The 20,712-nt window shown below is 44.1% G+C and overlaps 1 protein-coding gene across 5 annotated transcripts in view; it reads left to right on the top strand.

The window, feature by feature from the left end:
- Positions 1 to 20,712, top strand: part of HLCS (holocarboxylase synthetase) — a 187,806-nt gene that overhangs the window by 44,887 nt on the left and 122,207 nt on the right. For all 5 annotated transcript variants that reach the window (XM_037014643.2, XM_037014641.2, XM_037014642.2 and 2 more), the window contains one exon: positions 13,573 to 13,844. In XM_037014643.2, the coding sequence (XP_036870538.2) occupies positions 13,573 to 13,844 (272 nt within the window). The remainder of the gene's footprint in view (positions 1 to 13,572; positions 13,845 to 20,712) is intronic.

Raw genomic sequence — 20,712 nt, forward strand, 5'->3', positions numbered from 1 at the left:
CTGGTTTATAGTGGTTCTGGATGGCTGGTCATCACCCTGCTGGGTTATGAGCACATTGCATCTTCACATGGGCCAGCATGTATAAAATCCTTAACAATATAACATATCTTACAAATCTTAATTATAAAACATCTTAGAGCCACATGCTATGAGGACAACTTGTTGATCTTTTATGCTCAACAAAGGGATTCTACCCCCGATCTAGGAAAATTCCACTGATGACCACGTCATGAGTATAGGATTTACAATTTTCCTTTCAACTTTCTAGCCCAAGTGTAGTTACTTGGAGCGTTAGATATGATCACTTGCTTCCGTAAGAATTTTTTTCTCGGTGAACTGTAAGTAGTGTACAAATGCTGTTGTATTATTTATGTGAATATCTGTCTGCCCTATTCAACTGAAATACAAGATCATTTGAAGGCAAGAACCATATGTTGTTAATCATTGTATCCCATTTCCAGTATTTTGCCTATAGTAGGCATTTTAGTAAGAACGTTTTGTTCGAACTCTTCAAAAGGGTTTTGGCTTTTCCCACTAATGTATTGTGAAAGCTTCCCCTGCTTCTGTGTCTGGGAGACACGGGGTCCTTGGGGGACAGGCCAGTGGTGGGCAGCCCACCCAGCGTGGGCTGGCTGCCTGGTCCCTTAGCGCTGTCACACTTTATTCAGGTCAAACAGAAATTTCATAAACGACCATGTTAAACAGTTTAAAATAATCAGCCTGAGAAAACTGACAAGATGGAGTTTTAGGACAAAGTTTGAGTAGTTTTATCTGGTATAAACATGCTTTCCGGTTTAGAGACTGTACCAAGTGCATGCTCGTCATCAGTGCTCCTTCTCATAAACTAGTACTACTTTCTGAAACATCGACTTCTTAGAGCCTCACCTCTGAATGCTTGCATGGAGGTGTGCCCGCTCCCTGCACGCCTAGGACAGTGCCCTGCGCCCCTCCCTGCCTATTAATGTGCTGTTCCCCTGGGATGCTCTGAATTTTCTAGCATGTCATGGTGACAGCCAGTTGAACCAGTGAACCTTTGCTAAAATAAGTGGACTTGAGTAGAAAGCTCTTGGACTTCCCTGAATCCTTCTCAAGCTGGCCACTTCTGTCTTTTCAGGTAACGTGTGTATTTTAATATTGGAATCCTGGAATTCAGGCCAGGCCAACAGATAACAGGCAGGTAGTGTAGGATGGTGGGGCCTTGGGGCACACTCAGCATCAGCCCTGTGCTGGTGCTCCGGCCCCACACTCACTCAGCTTCGTGGAGGTGTGGATGTTCTTGTCTGCATGAGTGTCAGCCTGTAGCCAGGGTGAGTTGCTGGGGCCCAGCCGGCCAGGCTGCACTGCAGGCCTTACTGCCCGCACCCGGGCTTACCCCACAGGACCTTCTTGGCCTCCCACCCCGTGTCCCCACCCTGTCAGGGGCCTGTTTGTGTTGGACGAGGATGAATGGCGGGCGCCTCACACAGGCAGGCTTAATGAAGGCCCTGGAGGCCTCTGCGGACGTGGCGCCCAAACCCGTGAGCCCGGTGAGTGGAAGTTAGCCCCTCGCCAGTGGAAGCAGTGGCTCAGCTCCGACCTGTAAAGCCTCCCTCTCTGTTAGCGGCATCCCCGGCTTTCTTCTGGTCTCCATGCCGAATAGGTTTCACCTCTCAAATGAGCCCATGTGGCCCAGCAGAGGTGTGATGCCCATAAACCCAGCCTTGTTAGAAATGCCTTATTCATTACCTCTGTTTTACGGGTCCACACGAGCCTTTTGTGATCTTAGCTAGTTGGCAGGTAACAAAAAAATGCAGTAAATCTGTGGCCTTTCAGAGCCAGAGCCTGAGTGATACCTGCACATGATTAAAGGAATACAGTTTAACAAACATTTATTGAGCACCTACTGTGTCCGAGACGTTGGGACCAAGAAATGACCGTGACAAGTTCAGCATGTGAGGAGCTCCAGTTCCCAGGATTCAGTGTCTGTCGTGAACCCTTGGGAAGTACAGTTACCATCCCGGCGCTGGTTTAGTAACTAGTGAAGGGTGGGGAGGTGGAGGAGGGTGTCTTGCCGCAGGCCCAGTGTGCTTTGGAGCCAGTCCGTGAGAGCAGCTCTGTGTTCTTCCTCAGAAGCTGCATTGGCCTCTGTCGGGTTTACCCCGCCCCCTTGTTCTCTGCCCCCTCATGGGCTCTGGGTGCTCTCGGCTACAAGGTTGTGCTGGCAGGGGGTTGAGGGCAGGGGGTAGAGGTGGACAGGGTTCCTGTGCCCTCTGGGCCCCCAGCCTGGGTGGGTGGCTTGTCTCTGGCTCCTCAGGCCTATTGCTGGCCCAGGGGCTTCCCATTCCCTTGCTCCTGGATTGCTTTAACTCTGCCCACAGCTCCCTAAGTGGCCGTGAGTTTGAGCCCATTTGGGTATGCCGTCTCTTTCCAGCAGAAATCGGAGAGCAGTGAGCGGTAACTCACTTAAATGACAAAAGGTCCTTTCTTTGTGGAAATGTTTCTTCTAGGCTTGCCAGAGTAGACCCAGCTATAGCTAATGGGAGACCTGAGCTTCAGATGTAAGTTTCTCATACCAGACATCCTGCCGCCTCCCCTGACCTCCTACCCTTCTCCCTCCCACCCACCCCGGCTGTAAATCACACCTATCTATTTATCACTCTTTTATAGTTGCATATCATATCAAGTTTATATTTCTCTTTGTGATGCCTTTGGCCTCATGATTACAGTGAGTGGGCATTTCCTTTGTTGCTAACTTTGGGTTAGGTCCTCTTGCTGAGGACTATGGGACAGGAATTAGAGCGAGGATTTGGGGTCCACGCAGGTCTGGTTCCTTGGGTTGGGATTCCAGCCCCGGGCCTTACTGCGGGTGTGGTTGGGGCATCCATTATTAATGCCAAGGGTTGGGCCCCTGAGGGTTGTCCCTCTGCCTCCCCTCTGTGTGCAGGGCAACTCGATGGGGGCTGTGGGCTGAACGCACTGAAGATGGGGCCTTCCAGGAGAGGAAAGGGGGAGACTTTGACTCCTTCTCTTTTTTTATTGTGGTAAAATATATGTAATACAGTTTGCTGTTGAGCCGTTTTTAAGTGAATAGTTCAGCAGCATTAATTTCTTTCACAGTTTGATTCCTGCTATCTATTTACAAAACTTTTCCATCACCCCAGACAGAAACTCTTGAATGAATCAGCAGCTCCCCATTCCTTTCCCCCATCAGCTCCTGGTTCCTCTATTCTACTTTGCATCTTTATGACTGTGCCTCTTCTGACGTCTGGCCCTTTGGGTCCCGCTTACTCACTCAGCATGTTTTCATGGTCCATTCATGTCATGGCATCTATCTGAGTTTCATTCCTTCTCGTGACTGAATAATATTCCACAAGTGTCAACCACATTTTGTTATTTCTTCATCTGTTGACACTTGCTTTTTTCCCAGCTTTTGGCTATTGTGAATAATGTTGCCATGACCATTGGTTTTCAAATATCTGTCTGAGTCCCTGCTTTCAGCCTCTGGGGATGGAGCTGTTGTGTGATTGGGCCCCTTCTGTTGTGGGAGTCAGTGTCACTAGAATCCCTCTGATGAGTTAAGATGGACCCAACTAGAGAAAAAGCATCATCAGGGTCCCTGCAGAAGATCTTGCTGGATTGGTGCCAGACTTGATACCAGGGCTCACATGAGGGTCTCAGCCCAGATGCTTCTGGGGCAGAAGAGGTCACACACGGGAGTCCAGCTGGAGAGTGTCTCCAAGTAAGAAGGCCATGTGGCCCCAGCCAATTATTGCCACATGGCAAAGAGTTTATGTTTCTTCAAAAGCAGCAGGAAATTTGATGTGATTTGTTCTAATTTTTAAGTGTTAGCAACCAGTTCAAAATTGGTGGGCGAAATACAACATGTCCCCAGGTTCATTTTGGCCTGTGTCTGTGGGCCTCTGTGAGCAACGGCTGACCTGGATGTTTATGGGGGTAGCCTGGTTTCAGTCGCTGAAGCTAGACGCCCCTCCAGGTCCATTCATTCTGGTATGACAGTGCTTGGGATTGGTAGCTGAGCATCTTAGGGGAAGCGGGAAGGCAGGGGCATTAGGACCCAATCTGGGAGGCATTGTCATTCAAAGAGGGATGTGGACAAGTTAGGTGAGGGATGGTGAGACTGCAGTGTCTCCGGTGGGCCTGGGACAGAAGCATCTGCACAGGGCACCAGTCAGGTGAGGAGGAGAACACACACCTCAGACCCTGCCCCATGCTTTACTCTGCTGGGTGCTGGTGCCAGAATGAAAGTCCACTGCCGAGTGAACAGTCCCTGCCTTAAATGAGGTCAGGACCAAAAACAGTCCTGCTCCTTCAGGAGTGTCATCTTCTGATTATAAAGATCTATGTTGTGTGCCTTTATCATGTGTATGAAGACACTGAGTCAGTGTGGAATTAATTGGCTGTAAATATTTTGTTGTAAAATATTAACAGTAAGAATTGAGTTGTTTCATACAAATTCTGAGAGAGTAGAATATCTACTCCTGTTTCCTTGAGAGTATTGAACTGAGAATGAGACACCCATAAAAGGGGCTTACTTCCATGTCTTTGTGGATTCATTTTCTGATTTACCCACTTCTGATTGCCTGGCAACTTACAATGTTATGACTGATGCACAACTAATCTGATTATTTACAATGAGGCAAATGTGTCTCTGAGACAGAAAACCTTTATAGGTTATGATTAGTAATTTTCTTGGGAAAAGGAGAACCAAAACACAAACAGAGAAGGTAATAAATATTTTGAATCCAATGCTGAATGAGAGGAATGGCTATATTTTACCCAGTGAATCTTGTTAGATGAGTAAATTTAGCAGATAAGGTAAGTGACAGATGAAAGGGCTCAAATATGGTGTGACATAGCATACAGCACACCACAGATCTTAGTTACACTCTCTGTAGCAAACATTACAATGTGTTAACTAACCGTAGAATATAAATTTACCTATATTTAGGTTATATAGGTTATAAATATAACCTAAATATAAATTTAAGCATTCATTTTTCCAGAAGCTGGAATACCAGTGTTCTTTTGGATATTAGTGAATGTAGAGTAGAGGTTCATGGACTTCCTTATTGTTTAGTGTTGCATGAGCTTTTGCAATTTGCATTTAAAAAAACCAACTCTTAAGTACGATTTATATTCAAGAAAATGCATCAGTTTCAGTGTAGAGTTTGATAATGTGTATGCCCAAATAACCACCATGGGTCATGATAGAGAACGTTTTCATCATCCCACAAGATGCCTTGTCCTCATCCATCTCCTGCCCCCAATGCCCATCCTCCAGGAATCACTGATCTGCTTCTATCATTACAGATTAGATTGCTCTTTTCTGAAGTTTCATCTAAATTGAATTGCAGCAATCACTGATCTGCTTCTGTCATTATAGATTAGACTGCTCTTTTCTGAAGTTTCATCTAAATTGAATTGTACACTTATATTCTTCCATGTCTTTTCTTTTTTAAAATTAGCATTATGTTTTTGAGATCCATCCATATTGTTGCATACATGAATACTTCATTCCTTTTTAATGCCAAGTAATGTTGCATTGTATGGATATACCATTACTTATTTATCCTTTCATCTGTTAATTTGGACATACAAATTGTGTGCATTTTTTGGCTATTGCAAATAAAGTTGCTATGACCATTCATGTACAAGTCTTTGTGTGGACATGCATTTTCATTTCTCTTGGCTAAATACCTGGGAATAGAATTTCTGAAACATATGGTAAGTGTATGTTTAGTTTGATAAGAAACTGCCAGACTGTTTCCCAAGATCATTGTACTATCTGATATTCATACCAGCAATGTATGAGAGTTCCAGCTATTTCACATGTTTGTCAACACTAGATAGTGTCAGAATTAAAAATTTTAAGAATCCTAGTGGATGTGTAGTGGTATCTCATTGTGGTTTTAATTTTCATTTGCCTAGTGACAAATGAGGCTGAGCATTTCTTCACATGCTTATTGGCCATCTGATATTTTCTCTAGGGCAGTGTCTGTTCAGCTCCTTTTGTTCATGTTCAAGTTGAATTATTTTCTTTTAATTCTGTTTTAAGTTCTTTTTATATTCTGGATGCAAGTCTCTTGTCAGATATATGTATCGAGAATAGTTTCTGTCTGTTGTCTTTTAATTTTTCTTAACATTCTCGAAGAGCAGCAGTTCTTATTTTTATGAAGTACAGTTTATAATTTTTTTCTTTTATGGTTTGTGGTTTTGTTCTGTCTGAGGAAAGTTTTATTCATCCCAAGGTTAGAAAGTTTTCCCTGTATTTTATTTTAGAAGTTTCATAGTTCTACATTTGGGCTTATGATTTATTTCAAGTTAAGTTTATATATATATACATATATATATGTATATATATATGTGCAAGGTAAGGATCAAGGTGGGTTTTTTTTGCATGTGGAGGTCCAATTATTTCAGTACTATGTATCGAAAGATGATCTTTTTTCAAGTGAATTACATTGGCATTTTTGTTGAAAATAAATTGAAAATTTATGTGTGTCTCTATTTCTAGACTCTACTCTGTTTCAGTAATCTATATGTCTGTCTATATGTCAATACTATACTTCCTTGATTGCTGCAGCCTTCTAGTAAGTCTTGATATCAGGTAATGTAGAGGCTTCCAGCACTTTTCTTCCCAAAATTGTTTGGCCATTTGAGGTCTTTTCCATTTCTGAATAAATTTTAGAATCATCAGTTCCCACAAAAGAAGCTTGCTGGGATCTGATTGGGATTGCATTGAATCTATAGATACATTTGGAGAAGAATTGACATCTTAAACAGTATTGAGTCTTGTGATCCATGAACATGGTATATCTCTTCAATTATTTAGGCCTTTTTTAATTTTAAATTCAGTAGTGTTTTGTGGTTTTCAGTGTATAGTTCTGGCACATTTTGTCCTAAACATTTCAGATCTATGGATGCTACTGAAAATACAATTTTAAAAAGTTTAAAATAATATTTAAAAAATTCAGACTCCTAATGTTCATTGCTCGTATATGGAAATACACCCAGTTTTTATATCGTGATCTTGTATTTTGCAACCTTGCTAAACTCACTTACTGGTATAGTTCTTTTTTTGTGGACTCTTGGGGTTTTCATGTTGTGTGCAACATGTTCCAAAAAGAAACAAAGACACATTCACCTTTCTTGAGAATGGCTAGTGTTTCCCTATAGTGCTGTGGCTAATTCAAAAGGGCCAGCATTTATGTGACTATAAAACATTCAGGTTTTGGTTCCACCTAAATTGTATTTAATTAGCCTGAAATCTTAGAGAAAGGTAAATACTAAATTCTCAAAGTTCAAATGTTAAAAAAATAACATTAATCAAAATGTTTTTAAGAGTTTCATTGCAGTGGAATTTGATAGTGATTGTTTTGTTTTCAATAGGGCTCATTTGGCTTTCAAATATTTCATATTTCTTTTTGAGGCTTATGTGTCCATATGAAGACCATCTCTTATTGCCTTTTTTGGGTTTTGCCTCTTGATATACCTATGTATATATCAGTTACTCATGGGGTTTTCTTGGTAAGGAATTTAATGTGCATTTTAAACAGTAAATGCTTATTAAGCACTCACTGTTTTCTAGACATGATACTGGGTGCCGTGGATATGGTTGGGAGCTTGACAAATGTGCTTGTTCTGTCTTTATGGAGCTTACATTATAGTGAGAAAGTGGGACATTGAATAAATGATTATACAAATTATGGAATTACAATTTGGTAAATGCTATAAAGTCACTAAGCATTTATGAAAGGGAGTCCTAACCTAGATTGGAAGGGGCTGTGGGTCTGAGACATCTTCCCTGAAGAACTGACATTTTTGCTATATTCTGGTGAGTTCAAAGAGTTAGGTAGATTTGGGGTTGAGGTGGGTAATAGTCCTCATGTCTACCCATTTTCCTTGATATATTTGATCCAACCTTTTTTCTTCAATAACATTTCCACACAGCCTTAGTGGTCAATAGTAGAGTGAAACCAAGAATCATGAATTAATTCTTTTACCCTACATGTGTTAGCAGCTACTTGGGCAGCTCTAAAGTCATTGTAATTTGAGTACATTTGAGAGGACATACCAGGCAGATTTGCATCAAACAGGTAGTCATTTTTATATGTCTCACAACCAGAATTTTATTCTCCTGTCCAGAGATAATGGGGGGAGGTGCCTAAGTGCTTCCTGTGTATACTCAGTTTTAGTTGATGACTTAAAGTTGCATTCACTTATAGTGAATGTAAAATATTTAGGAGAATTGCAGATGATATACAGTTGTCTATCTTAAAAGATACTTTTTATATCTTTAGGTTCTCTTTTACTAGGCTTGTTGTAAATCCTGAAAGATTATGTGAAAGAGGTATAATCAATCAACTTAAATAACTTACTTTGCATATTTGTACATCTCTAAGTATTGCTTTCAGAAACAAACTATTTGGAATATTACTTTGGTAATTAGTGGACATAACAATAATGTAATTCCTTGAGAATCTGGCTTTTGACTTGCATGCAAATAAGAATAGGTGATTAAATTTGGCAAGTCAGGTTGACATACTTTGCCAAAGGGAAGCGTATATTTGAATAGTTTGAGTGAATGTTCTTAGGAGTTGTCATCCTCTGTTTCAGAGTGTGTATGCATTTCTGTCTGTCCTCCTCTCTTTACTCTGAGGTACTATTTTGGAGATGCAGTCGGAGCTCCAAAGATGAATGACGTATAGATGGCCAGTTGGATAATTCACTCCAGAGAAGATCGCTGCTGTATTTCTGTTGTGAAAATTCGGCCAGGTGCTAGCTGTATCTTTCTGGTTTCATTCATTCACTTCGAGTGGGGGATTCACATTGCCTATACCTGCTGAGTAACCACTTAATTCTCTGCTTGAGTTAATGAAAACTGAAGTTAGTTCAGAAATGTTTGTTCTCCAGATTACCTCTATTTCTGTGATTTAACCTATTCACTGATGTACCTTTGCTGATAATGTATCTGTGTGGTATCCTTGTGACATCCAGCTGTCTTGAAGAATGTGATGAAGGAAATTCAGATCTGTTCACTTTATGCCTTAAGGGCATGGGCCAAAGTTTAAGGAGCAGGGTTGGTCATAACCAATGGCCAGATTTGAGGTTTTGGGGGTGTCTTAGTCAATACAGGCTGCCAAAACAGAATAGCATAGACCAGGCAGCTTATAAACTATAGACCTTTATTTCTCACACTTCTGGAGGCTGGAAGTCTGAGATCAGGACTCCAGCCAGTTGCTTCTGGTAAGGGCCCTCCCCCAATTTTAGATAGTTGTCTTTTTGCTGTGTCTCCACTTGGAGGAGAGGGTGAGGGATCTCTGTGGTCACTTTTATAAAGGCACTCATCCCATTCATGGGTGCTCCACCCTCAAGACCTAATCACCTCCCAAAGCCCCCACAGCCAAATACCATCCATCACCTTGAAGATTCAGATCCCAGTATGTGAGTTTTTGAGGGCACACTGACATTCAGTTCACAGTGGGGGGTTACTTTTGCATGTTATTTATTCATTCTGCTGTCTTCCTCCAGTAGAAATAAAGGGAATATGAAGTTTAAAATTTATCTGGTTCTTTGTGCAAAGGTGGAACATTATGGCTGTAGCTTACATAGCTCACTTCAGCTTGACCTCTTCCGACAGCTGCCCTGGTGCTCGTTCAAGCAGGATCACCTCCTGTTTTGTACTCCTCCTTGGGCGCTTTGTTCATGGTGTTGGACTGTCCTGTCCTGTTTTGCCCTGAGGGCTCCTCACTCTCCCCACTGGGATGTGAGCTTCTGGGCTGGACTGCTGATTACCTTTATATCTCTGTCAGGGCCTCATTTGTAGCGGGTCACACATGTCTCCACTTTGTACCCCTCTGCTTCCTCTGTCCCATCCTCCATGGCCCCGCAGCTGGGTGTGGCTGTATGAAACCTACAGTCGTGCTGACCGCCCTCTCCAAATTCAGACTCACTCACCTGCAGTGGGCCTTGACCACTGCCAGTGGCTCATACTTCCCTGCTTCCTTCATTATCTCATTATCGCCTCTCACACCTCCAGCACCTTCTTCCTTTTTGCTCTTAGCTCATCTTGCTTCCCATTTATCGAGAAAATGGAGGGAGTTAGGAGATGATGACACCACCCCCCTGGCACCAGGACTCCTGCCTCCCTGTGGGCTTGGAACAGGGTGGCGGCAGCATGGGTCAGTTCCCAGGGCTGCCCTGGTTGGCTGTGTGGCCAGCAAGGGGCGAGAGAGGGCCTAGCCCCCTGGGGAACCTCAGAGGGGTGTGGGCCTGTCCGCCCCGTGGATGGGCGGCTCTGCTCCTGAGGCCCACCTCTCTGCTGGAGGATTAGCCGCCACCCCTCACCTCTTCATCTGCTGCCTTTCGAGACAGAACCCTCATAAGAAACATGCGGTTTTTTCTCTCATTTAACCAAATGGAACCCACTTTGATCCATTCCTCCTGTAGCCACTGCCCCATTCATTCTTGTTTTACCCATTAGAAAAAAAACTCCCTGCTGGAGTGGTCCTTGGGGTCTGCCGCTTCTCTCCCCCCACCGCTCAGTCGGCTTAGCCTCTCCAGATGGGCTCCGCCTTGCCGTTGCTGCCCAGCCCTCCTGCCTGCGCTGCCGACTTCCTCCTGCACTCTTGCCGCCTGCAGAGCTGGACTCCCAGGCCTCCCACCTGCGACCAAGCAGCGTGGGAGAGCATGGCGCACGCACACACACACGACTTCCTCTCACCTTGGGCTCCTTTGCAGACTCCTCTTCAGCTCCCTGCCCACTGACATCTGCTCATTGACATGTTTTATGGGTTGAACTTTGTGCCCCGAAAGATACTTGAAGTCCTAACCCCCAGAAACTGTGAATGTGACCTTCTTTGGGGATGGGGCCTTTGCACATGTGATCAAACTCGGTCATTAGGGTGGCCGTAATCCAGTGAGACTAGTACCCTTATTAGAAGAGGATAAGAGACACCAGCATGCAGAGGGGAGATGGCCATGGGACATGGTGGCTGCCTGGGAGCACTAGGGTCGCAGTGCCACCAGAAGCCTGGAGGGAGGCCGCGATGGCCCTCCCGGAGCCCTGAGGGGGCGCTGCCCTGCCACCGCCTTGGTTTGGGGCTTCCAGACCCCAGGGCTGGGGACCATTCCTTTCTGCTGTTCTCCACTGCTTTGTCACACGCGGCCTCTCTCTTCATGTGTAGTCCCTCCTTCATTATCCTCGTCCTTTCTGGGCTTCAAATCATCATCCGTGGTCTGGTGATTCCCAAATTTATGTCCGAGGCACAAGCCTGTCCCCAGACTCCTGACCCCCATGTCCTGCCGCCTGTTCGTCGTGTCCACGGATTTCTCATCAGCAGAAATCCCACATGGGATGCCCCAGAGCCGGCTCTGCCCCCAGACTGCTCCTCGCATGGCATTTCCACTGGCAGCTCCCTCCTTCCAGTGCTTAGGCCAGAAACCCTGGGCTCACTTTTACCTCCTCGTTTCCTCTCACATCCCAAATAAGGCCTGTCAGCAGATCCTGCCTCTCTGCTTCAGAGCAGGTCCTGATTCCCATTCCGTGTCCCCATGCACCCCCTTGTCTCCATCCCCTGCCTGGCCTCCTCCTGGCTCCTGCCTCCCTCTCTGCTCCTGGCACTTACCTCACTGTGCTCCCCGGGAACCTCTACTCTTCCCCAGAATCCCTCTATATAAGTAAACATGATATATGATTACATAAATTACATTACAGCACCTCCCTAATTATTAGTTATAGTAAGTGTCACTTCCATGAGGTCCTCACCTGCCCTCCTTAAAATGGCTTGCCTCCAACACTTACCTCTTTTGTCTGCTTGACTTTTTCTCCTGGACACTTACGACTGTCTAACATCCTATGTCTTGTGCTTATGAACCTTTTTTAGTATCTCACTCCCACACTAGAATATAAACCTTTTGAGCTCAGGGACTTTGGTCTCTTTGTTAATGACTGAGTCCTCAGCGCCTACAGGAATGTCTGCCATATGGTAGGCATCTCGTAGGATGTGTTGAATAAATAGGTCACCAACACATTTTAGTTGAATAATCTTTTTTAATAGATAATGCTTATTTTTCCTTTTTTGGTGGTTCTGTTATTTTTTACATTTAATTGTAACAGTTTTCCAAGCATGGAGAAGAATAGTGTAAAAATGCCCCAAATGCCCATTACGTAATTGCAATAGTCATTTGCATTTGCCTTATTTACTTCATTTATTTGGAGGTAAATTACAGATATCACGACACATACACATTTTAACATTAGGGATGTTTCCCAGTGTGCCAATATTACACCCACTGAAACTGACAGCAACTCTGTTTTGTTGTCTAATATATATTGTCCATATTAAAATTTCCTAATTGCCTCAAAATGTCTTTTCAAGCTCGTTTTATCAAGCCAGGATCCAGTAAAAGTTCACTTAGTGTATTTGATTATATTTTTTATGTCTCTTCTTGTCTAGACCAGGTTTCCCCCTCTTAACACCCCCACCATCCCCATGAGGCCTTGTTCAAGATTCTCAGTTTATAAATGTCTCACCTTTTGGATGTTGTCAGATTGCTTCCTTATGAAGTCTTAACTTGTTCCTCTAACCTCTGTATCTTCTACAAGCTGGAAGTGAGCTTTAAAGTTTCATCCATTAAATTTTAGTTCAAGAAATTTCATCTTTGAAGCTGCTTCTCTGTAGCCACATGGAGCTTTAGGACATACTCTGATGTTAATGGCAATTCTTCTTTTCAAAGGCCTGGCATTTGCATGAAGAGGGCCTAAGAGCCTGGATCAGTGTTTAGTGTGGCTATTAATCCTTCTGGGGCTGGCCTTTGGCCCTGAAGGTCCTTGATGTTCCACCTGGGAGGGGGTCCTCTGTGTCCTCCATGGCCCAAGGGGAGGTTGCAGACCCCTGGAAGGCCTCCAAGCTTCCTTGGAGTTTCAGGGGTAAATACAGAGCTCTGTTCTGGGCTGGGGATGTTTCTTGTACGTTATGCCTTCCCCTTCCTGGACACACATTTGGGGCGAAGAAAAATCAGCTTTTGGGTGATGCACTATTATTGCTCTTATGTGACAATTCACTTATCCTGTTTGTGGCCCGTCAGTGGCCTGTGGTGGACTTGCCTACGAGAGGAGATGGAGTCCTGCAGGGGCAGAGAGCAAGTGCTGTTACCCTCTGCGCCTTCAATTCTGCTTTCACCTCCCCCGAAAAGGAAAATGAATTGCCTTGAGGGGCAGAAGTGTGAAGACAGACATTTTCTGTAAAATGCACAGAGGAATAGAGAGAAAGTATCGAAATCTAGAGCTGGTGAGGGCTTTTGAGAATTTAGGATAGAATGTATAATAATGAACTATTGATTTCCTTGGATCCTGGTTTCTGAGCAATTTATTTTTATAGTATAAGCATACTTAGTATACTGATTGCCTATTGTATTATGGTTTAAATGTTCAGAATATGTTAGTATAGCTTTTATTGGTCATGAATTAGAAACTACTTATATTACCAAAGTGGCCTTTTAAGGGAAAGCTGCCATCATCTAACATAATGCCAACGTACGACCTTTTCATTCCTTTTCTTCATGACACAGGAAATCTGGGATCCTCTTATGCAGTGGCTGGGGAAGCGTGTGGATCCTGAAGGAGTAATAACATCCAGCAAGATCTCTCTGAAATTTGTTTCATCCTACACATCTGAAACAGAAATCACTCCTTCCACTATACCTGTGGTGACTGACGTGGAGGGCTTCTCATCAGAAAATTTTAACTTGGAGATCTACCGACAAAATTTGCAGACAAGGCAACTTGGAAAAGTAATTCTGTTTGCTGAAGTGACAGCCAGCACGATGAGTCTTCTGGACGGGTGAGTTCTGGCCAGCCCTGTATCCTTACCTGCTTGCAGGAGTCCAGTTATGTCTAACGTCCTCGCCAACCAGGGCTGGGGAGAGGAGGTGGAGTTATAGGACAAGAACTCTCGATAAATCCATTAGCAAGGTGGGGGCATCCCTGTCCTAGAAGAATTAAAATGTAGGCAGAGAAATAAAGTTCTCTGTATTTGAAAGAATGGGGGATTTTTGTGTCTTGTAACCCTTTTCCTTTAATCAGGCTTTTCAGCATGTCCTTGTAAAAAAGACCATTATGAAAAAAACCCATCTTTAGCAGATGGTATGATTGCTCAGGCCATTATTTTACTTTCGTGTTGGTATGACCAGTGTTGGACATTTAGTTTAAGATGCCTTGCAGGGGCGTTAAGAGAGCACATTTGAATGACGTGTAAGCTGTGTTGAATTGAAATAAATTGGAGCTTTTATACTTTGAAAACCTGTTTTGGTATATGTTCCTATCCAATACATTTTTTAAGCACTCTGTCATCCCATTTGGGTGTTTGAAATTTACTCTTACTGCGAGTTTTGCTTTTATTCCTTCTGTTTCATGGACTTTGATTAAAGGTTAAAAAATGGAAACCAGATGAAGGGAATTTAAAAAAATTCCCCAATTAGTCAGTATTAATTATACTCCTTTATTACATCCAGATAGTTTAAAAAAGTAGGATTATAGAGGGAGTGAATAAGAAAAGCATCTTCTCTCAACTTGGGATGATTATTTGAGGAGTGTAAGGCTCCTCCTGAAGCCCGGATCTGAGGGGTTGTCCCCCACGGGGCTGCACAGTTAGGCACTTGCATGATTCAGTATATGGAGTTTTTTTGGCCTTTCTTCTTCATGATAATGTCTGGAATTTGATAATATGTTGACATAAAATGATGAGATAACTTTAGGATTTTCTTGACTTTCATTCTCAGGGCCAGGGAACTGGTGGTTTTGTGTATGTGTAGAATGTAGACAAACATTAGTGTGAAGAGTTGGTGGAACAAGAGGGTGAAGTGGGAATGGAAATATGAGCCATAGTTATGAGCGTTTCTTGTTTACTGAGTCATTCTCTATTGTCTCAGGTACTTTCATTTTTTCAGTACTCCCCCCTCTCCTGCCTCCACTCCCCTCTCTTCCCACGGGCAGCTCCCCTGAGAGAATGAACAAGCCTGTTTCTGTGTTTGGAAGAGTTGTTACTTTCTTGTACAAACTTTGTGGTAACCTTGCTACACTGTATTGATACAGTGATTCCCTTACATTTTCCAAAATCAAAATCAGACACAGCATTTAACAAGAGATTTCAGGAGGTGAGATTCAGGTAGAAAAACACTGGCACTTACAGATTATTTTTGTTGTTTCTGTGGACAGTATGAAAACTATCCTATGTCAGGACAATCCTGACATGCTGGATTTATGGCTTGTGAGCTTGTCTGGGGGGCAGTGCATTACCAAGAGAGCACCAAGTCTCCTGTGGAACCCGATGGTTGGGCTTTCTTGGTGAGCCTGTGATTGTAGAATAGAAAAAGAATGCCATTTAAGTGCACCACTTTAGTACCCTTGAATATTGGTAACATCTTTCTTGATACTGAGATTTTCTTAAAAAATAAAAGTTCTGTCTTATGCAGAATCTTGAATCTGGAAAAGTGTATAGCTGAGCTCGATGATGGTGGAGTCAGAACTTTCTGTAGGATTAAGAGTTTTTATTTTTACAGAAGGAAAATACACTTTATATACTTAGTTCTTCCAAGGGCATTTAGGAATTTTCTTTATTTCTCTTCTTGTCGGTCTCTGTAGAGCACAGAGAGTACAATGGCTTGGATGATTAACCCCCTGCCTGGCCCAGAGCAGATGCTGAACAAACAGTTATTGCTCACCAGAACTTCTCATAGGTTCCGTCTTCCACTGATCACATGGGCTCCTTCCTTCCTGACACGCGGAGAGAGTTACTCCTTGCAGCCTAGTGAGTTGGCAAGCTTGGTGAGAAGTTACTTGGGGCTGGTGGGAGGCTCTTGCCTTTTTTAGGAGAAGGGACTTGAAGAGGTCACTTTGGTGCCAAAAGGCCCCAAAAGTGCCCACAAAGGGACCAAGAGATAGGTAAGTGAAACATATGGCTTCCCACTTTTTAAGAGTAAGACCAAAACCATTTCCATAGCTAATACCACATTTGATCTTACATAGTCTATCCTTACAGAAACATAGTCTGTTGTTTTGGTAGTAATAACAATAATAGTAGCTAACATGTATTGAAAGTTTTTATCTTCCAGACACTTCTTTTAAGTATTGTATGTGTATTAACCGATTTCATACATTATCTTGTAGTACTGGAACAGTGTCAGACTCTAGTATCACACCCGTGTGCAGAATGCCAGGTATCAGAGTTTATTGTATGTGGAATTGTTGCTGTTTCTGAATATTTATAATAACCATATGGTATATTTCATCAATAGGTCAACTGGGCAGCACAGGAGGAATTTTCAAAGTGGTGGATTGTTTCTCTCTACATTTATCACTTCTGTGGCAACTGCATGGTTCTTTCTTAATGGTCTGGAATAGAAGTGAAATTTAAATTAGGTATAGATCTTTATTACAAGGTTTCTATTCCAAAATCATTTTTTTCCTGCCTACCCCCTCCCCCGACACACACACCTTGGGACTTGTAGCAACTGTAGTGGGAGTTCTCTTCCTGAGAAAGAAGGGGGAAGTACACAGTGGGGAACAGCCAGCAGTTTCTGCCACAGTCCCAAATATCCATGTTGCGTCTTCCCCTCCATCAGAAACCACATGCTTCTCATTGACTTCCTCTCAATAGCTCTTGTGTGCATGGTCTTCTATCTCAGGGCTCCTTGGGGTCTGGCCTGTGCTAGTTAAAGCAGACATGCACGTGGCCCCAGCACCCTGCATACCGTGCGGTAGCAGTTGCAGTGGGGACCGCGGAATACCTCTGGGCAGCAGTGGGAAGGCTCCGTGTGCTGGCAGCAGGTCGGTTCATGGTTCTGTTCTCCAGGAAGGGCTCCCTTGCCTGGTGTCCTTTAGGGCCGTGGCTTTGCTTCTTGGAAAGTCTTAACTGGACCACATCTGAGATGGGCTTTTGACGCCCACTCCCCGAGAGGGTCTGAGGTCTGGGTGTCATTGTGGGAGTGAACTGTCACAACCTGTTAAAGGTCAGCCTTATGGTTTCTGTGGAGATCAAGTCTCTGAAGACGTTTGCAGGCCTCTAGCCTACTTGCTTCTGATGATTCCAAGTAAATAACCATCAGCGGTCTTCTCTGGTCAGAGCGTTTCAGCTTGAAACTCTGGTCTTTTAAAGGCTTCGATGCTGTGCTCACCCGCTTCTCTCTCAATTTGGTGTCAGCTCCTTTGGACCTGCATCCACCCAGCAGGTGATCAGACAGATGTTTCACCATACACAACCCTGGAGCCTTGTTCCAGAGAGGCAGTTATGCACCTGGCTGTAGGGACAGCCCCATAGGCTCCAACTAGATAGTTGGTTGCTGACAGAGAGCCCCTCTCTCATTAAAGCTGCATTTTTCCCACCTTCTTGACATTGGTTAGCTTTAATGGAGGTCATTTGTCTTTCAGTAAATTTTGCTAAGAGTGTCAAGAAGGACTGACAAACACTGCCATTTTGAGTTTTCAGAGCTGTTTCCTGTAATGATGCAGCTTCTGACAGACACGTGGTCTGCCTCCCCCACTGCGGAAGCCAGGCCTTGGTTAGATGCTTTGCCACTGTGTGACGGCAGCTGCCCGCGGTGAATTGTGAGCCCTGTGTCCTCGCCAGCCATCCCCTGCCCCAGTCCTCTACGTCAAGCTGCATTTTAGATTCCGTTTCTTGTGTGCACAAGATCTAAGCCCTGGCGTGCCCCATTCAGGGACCAATTTCCTGATCAGTTAGGGTAGTCTTAGCTGTCTGAGATAAATACCCCGAGTTAAAGTGTTTTTAACAGGATTGAAGTTTATTTCTCTCTCCTGTAACTGAGACAGCCCAGGGTAAGTGTGTGGCCCAGCATCAGGGACCCAGTTGAGTTACTCTTCTATGCTCAGCAAGTGGTCCGAGGGGTGACCCGAGCATTCATGTTCTCGCTTTAGCCACTAAGGAGGAGGAGGGGATAAAGAAGGGTGTGTCTGCCTTCTTTATGGACTCTTTCCAGAAATTGCTCATGACAGCTTTTGTTCATATTCTAGACCAGAGCCTAGTCTCATGACCATATCTACCCACAAAAAAGACTAGGACATAAATGTGTGGTTTTTACACTCCATGAATCCACGAATCCAACTGCAAATCAGGGTCCCAGGCCTCAAGAGGAGGGGGCGAGTGGATGTTGGAAGACAGAAGTCTTCATTACAGGTGTGTACTTCCTATTTGTCAGACTGCTGAAAGACATAAGGGGAGACTTTTGAGTAGTACAGGTATGAGCCCAGCACCTACCGAGATTTAAAATTATAGGTGAAAATACTTACTTGAATGCTTAACAATAGTTTTGTTTCACTGCTTACTGAGTGCCACTAGAGGTATTTTTCTTCTGTTATTGTAAATCTGGGAGGATTTGGAAATTTCTGTACCAACAAATACTTTGGAGGGCATCCTATTTTCCGACAAACGCTGTAAACTGCTGAGGCAGACACCGAAAGCTTTCATTTGATCTCAGGGTATGAGAGCAGGCTGGTCTTGAATTTTAATGGTCTGTTGGTGATTCAGTAGAGGGGAAAGAGCTCTGGGGACAGGGAGTAAGTAGCAGAGGGAAATACGGGAGTTGTTTGCTGACAACAAATTCAGGTCAATTGAAGGGTCTGGGGCCTCCCTTCCTGCAAATAAAAAATAAAAACCATGCGAGAAGTGGTCTGATGTGGCTGGGACACCCAGCAGGTTCGAAGAGGTAATTTTATCCTGTCTCCCTAACTCCATTCATTTCTGACAATGAGATGTGTTTTCTACTCTCTCGTCAGGGCAGCCTTTTCATTGCGATCTGGTTTGGGTTGAAGTTCCTGTTTCTTTCTGAGCTATTTCCTGGTAGGTTTCCCTGAGACCAGTTAGCTCAGCTGGTTGGTTAGACTCCCGAGGGCAGGGATTCAGTACTGTGTCTGGACCAGTGAACTTTACTGTGTCCCATGATCACGTTCTACAGCTGCAGACCCAGGAAACCACTTGCAAATGTGAGCTGCTGGTGGTGGTGTGGTCTAGACAAAGGGTGTGGACGGGCCACCTCGAATCCGTCATCCCTGCTGGGAAAGTGCCTGCAGGTGCTCACTGTGTCCTGGCGGTGTCAGGAGGCCTCATTCTTTTTGTCTCATGATGAGAGGTGATTGACCCTCTGCTGTGGCATAGGAGGGGGGGCATTAGGTGCACAGAGCTTGGGGGCATCATCTTTTCTTTGACTTTGACATATAGTATCCTTTGTATGACTTGGACCATGTCTGTCAGGTGTGCGTGAAGCCACAGCATATGATGAGCCAAATGGGCACAAACTTGTTTATACTGATTTCCTTTGCATACTTATACGTCCTGAATGAACTGGCCAAGGGTAGGCTAGTTTTTATTTGTAAAGAGTAATTTAGATTTCCTTATTCCATACGTTTCTTTCCTTAATATTGCTTAGGTCCCTTGATTTTTCAAATTTCAGTTTGCCTTCATCATTCATGGAATGAGCATTTATGGAGTGCCTCCTGTATGCTAGGCACAGTGTTAGGCACTGCAGAGAGAATGGTGGCGAAGGTGCTCCTGGCCTGACAATCACTGGGAGAATCCAATCCTGGTGCACATTCACGTCATGCAGTTCTGTGCACGGACCCTCCTTGGCCCAGTGCTGGGAGTTGGAGTGGAGAGAAGTGGGCGCTGTAAATAACATGACACAGGGGAAGAAGCACTGCTGAGTGTTTTTCAGCAGTTACTGTGTGTCAGGCATTGTTCCTGATACCATGAAGCTCACAGTCTGGTAGGAAAATGCCAGAACTGAAGACTGTCACCCACTGGCTCTGTAACCTCAGTATCATCATCCCCTGCTGTGGGGCGTCGCTTTCCTCCCCGTTGAGACCTGAGGCTCCAGACCCTCCCTGGACACCTTCAACTCAGCACCTTTGACTGGTGGTTCTCCCGAGTGGACACCTCCACCTTGCTAGCCTTTCTGATTCAGTGGCTCCAGCGCCTTCAAGGGGCTGAAATGTTTTGTAAATTAGCCTCACGTTAGTTGAGGAAGGCCTACATGGGAGACAGTTGACTTTCTATAAGCAAAGGGAAAGAAAAGGAAAACAACCCTGTAAAATACTTTTTTAAAAAACATTTTGGGGAAATCGCATACAGAATATTGGCCACCGTCATTTAAGAATGAGCGTAGTTTTGATTCGGAATTTGGGGCCCATCTCAGCTCTTCCCCATTCTGCATGCGTGTCTTGTCATGCCCAAACTTCTTTCCCCTTAGTTCTTCTCTATTCTGCTCCCCGCACTTGCTCTACTCCTCACCCTCCTCCCCTGCAGTCGAGGCCTGAGAGGACAGAAATTGGGCTGGAACTAATTTAATGGCTGAGTAACCTCACAGTAGAGAAACAGCCGGGTCCTAATAGGGGTCTTTGTCTACATTTCCACCCTGGCTGGTAGCATGCCAGTCAAGAGTCAAGCTAGAGACACAGGTGGAAGCGATTAGACCTGTCATAAAAGTTTGAAAAATTGATTCTGGAGGCGAAGTGAATAGATTGAACTTGACAGTGTTGTCCTAAAGATTCTAAGGGAGAATTCTGGAGTTTAATTTGAAATCCCTTGATTATTCATTAGCTTACCAGATGGCTTTTGTTGATGTTTTACATATTAATGCCTGTATTGTGTTATTGGTGTACTCTTAATGTGCACATAGGTAATGAGCAAAGAACAAATA

The sequence above is a fragment of the Manis javanica genome, chromosome 3 (genome assembly GCF_040802235.1).
Source record: "Manis javanica isolate MJ-LG chromosome 3, MJ_LKY, whole genome shotgun sequence".
Taxonomy (NCBI): Eukaryota; Metazoa; Chordata; class Mammalia; order Pholidota; family Manidae; genus Manis; species Manis javanica.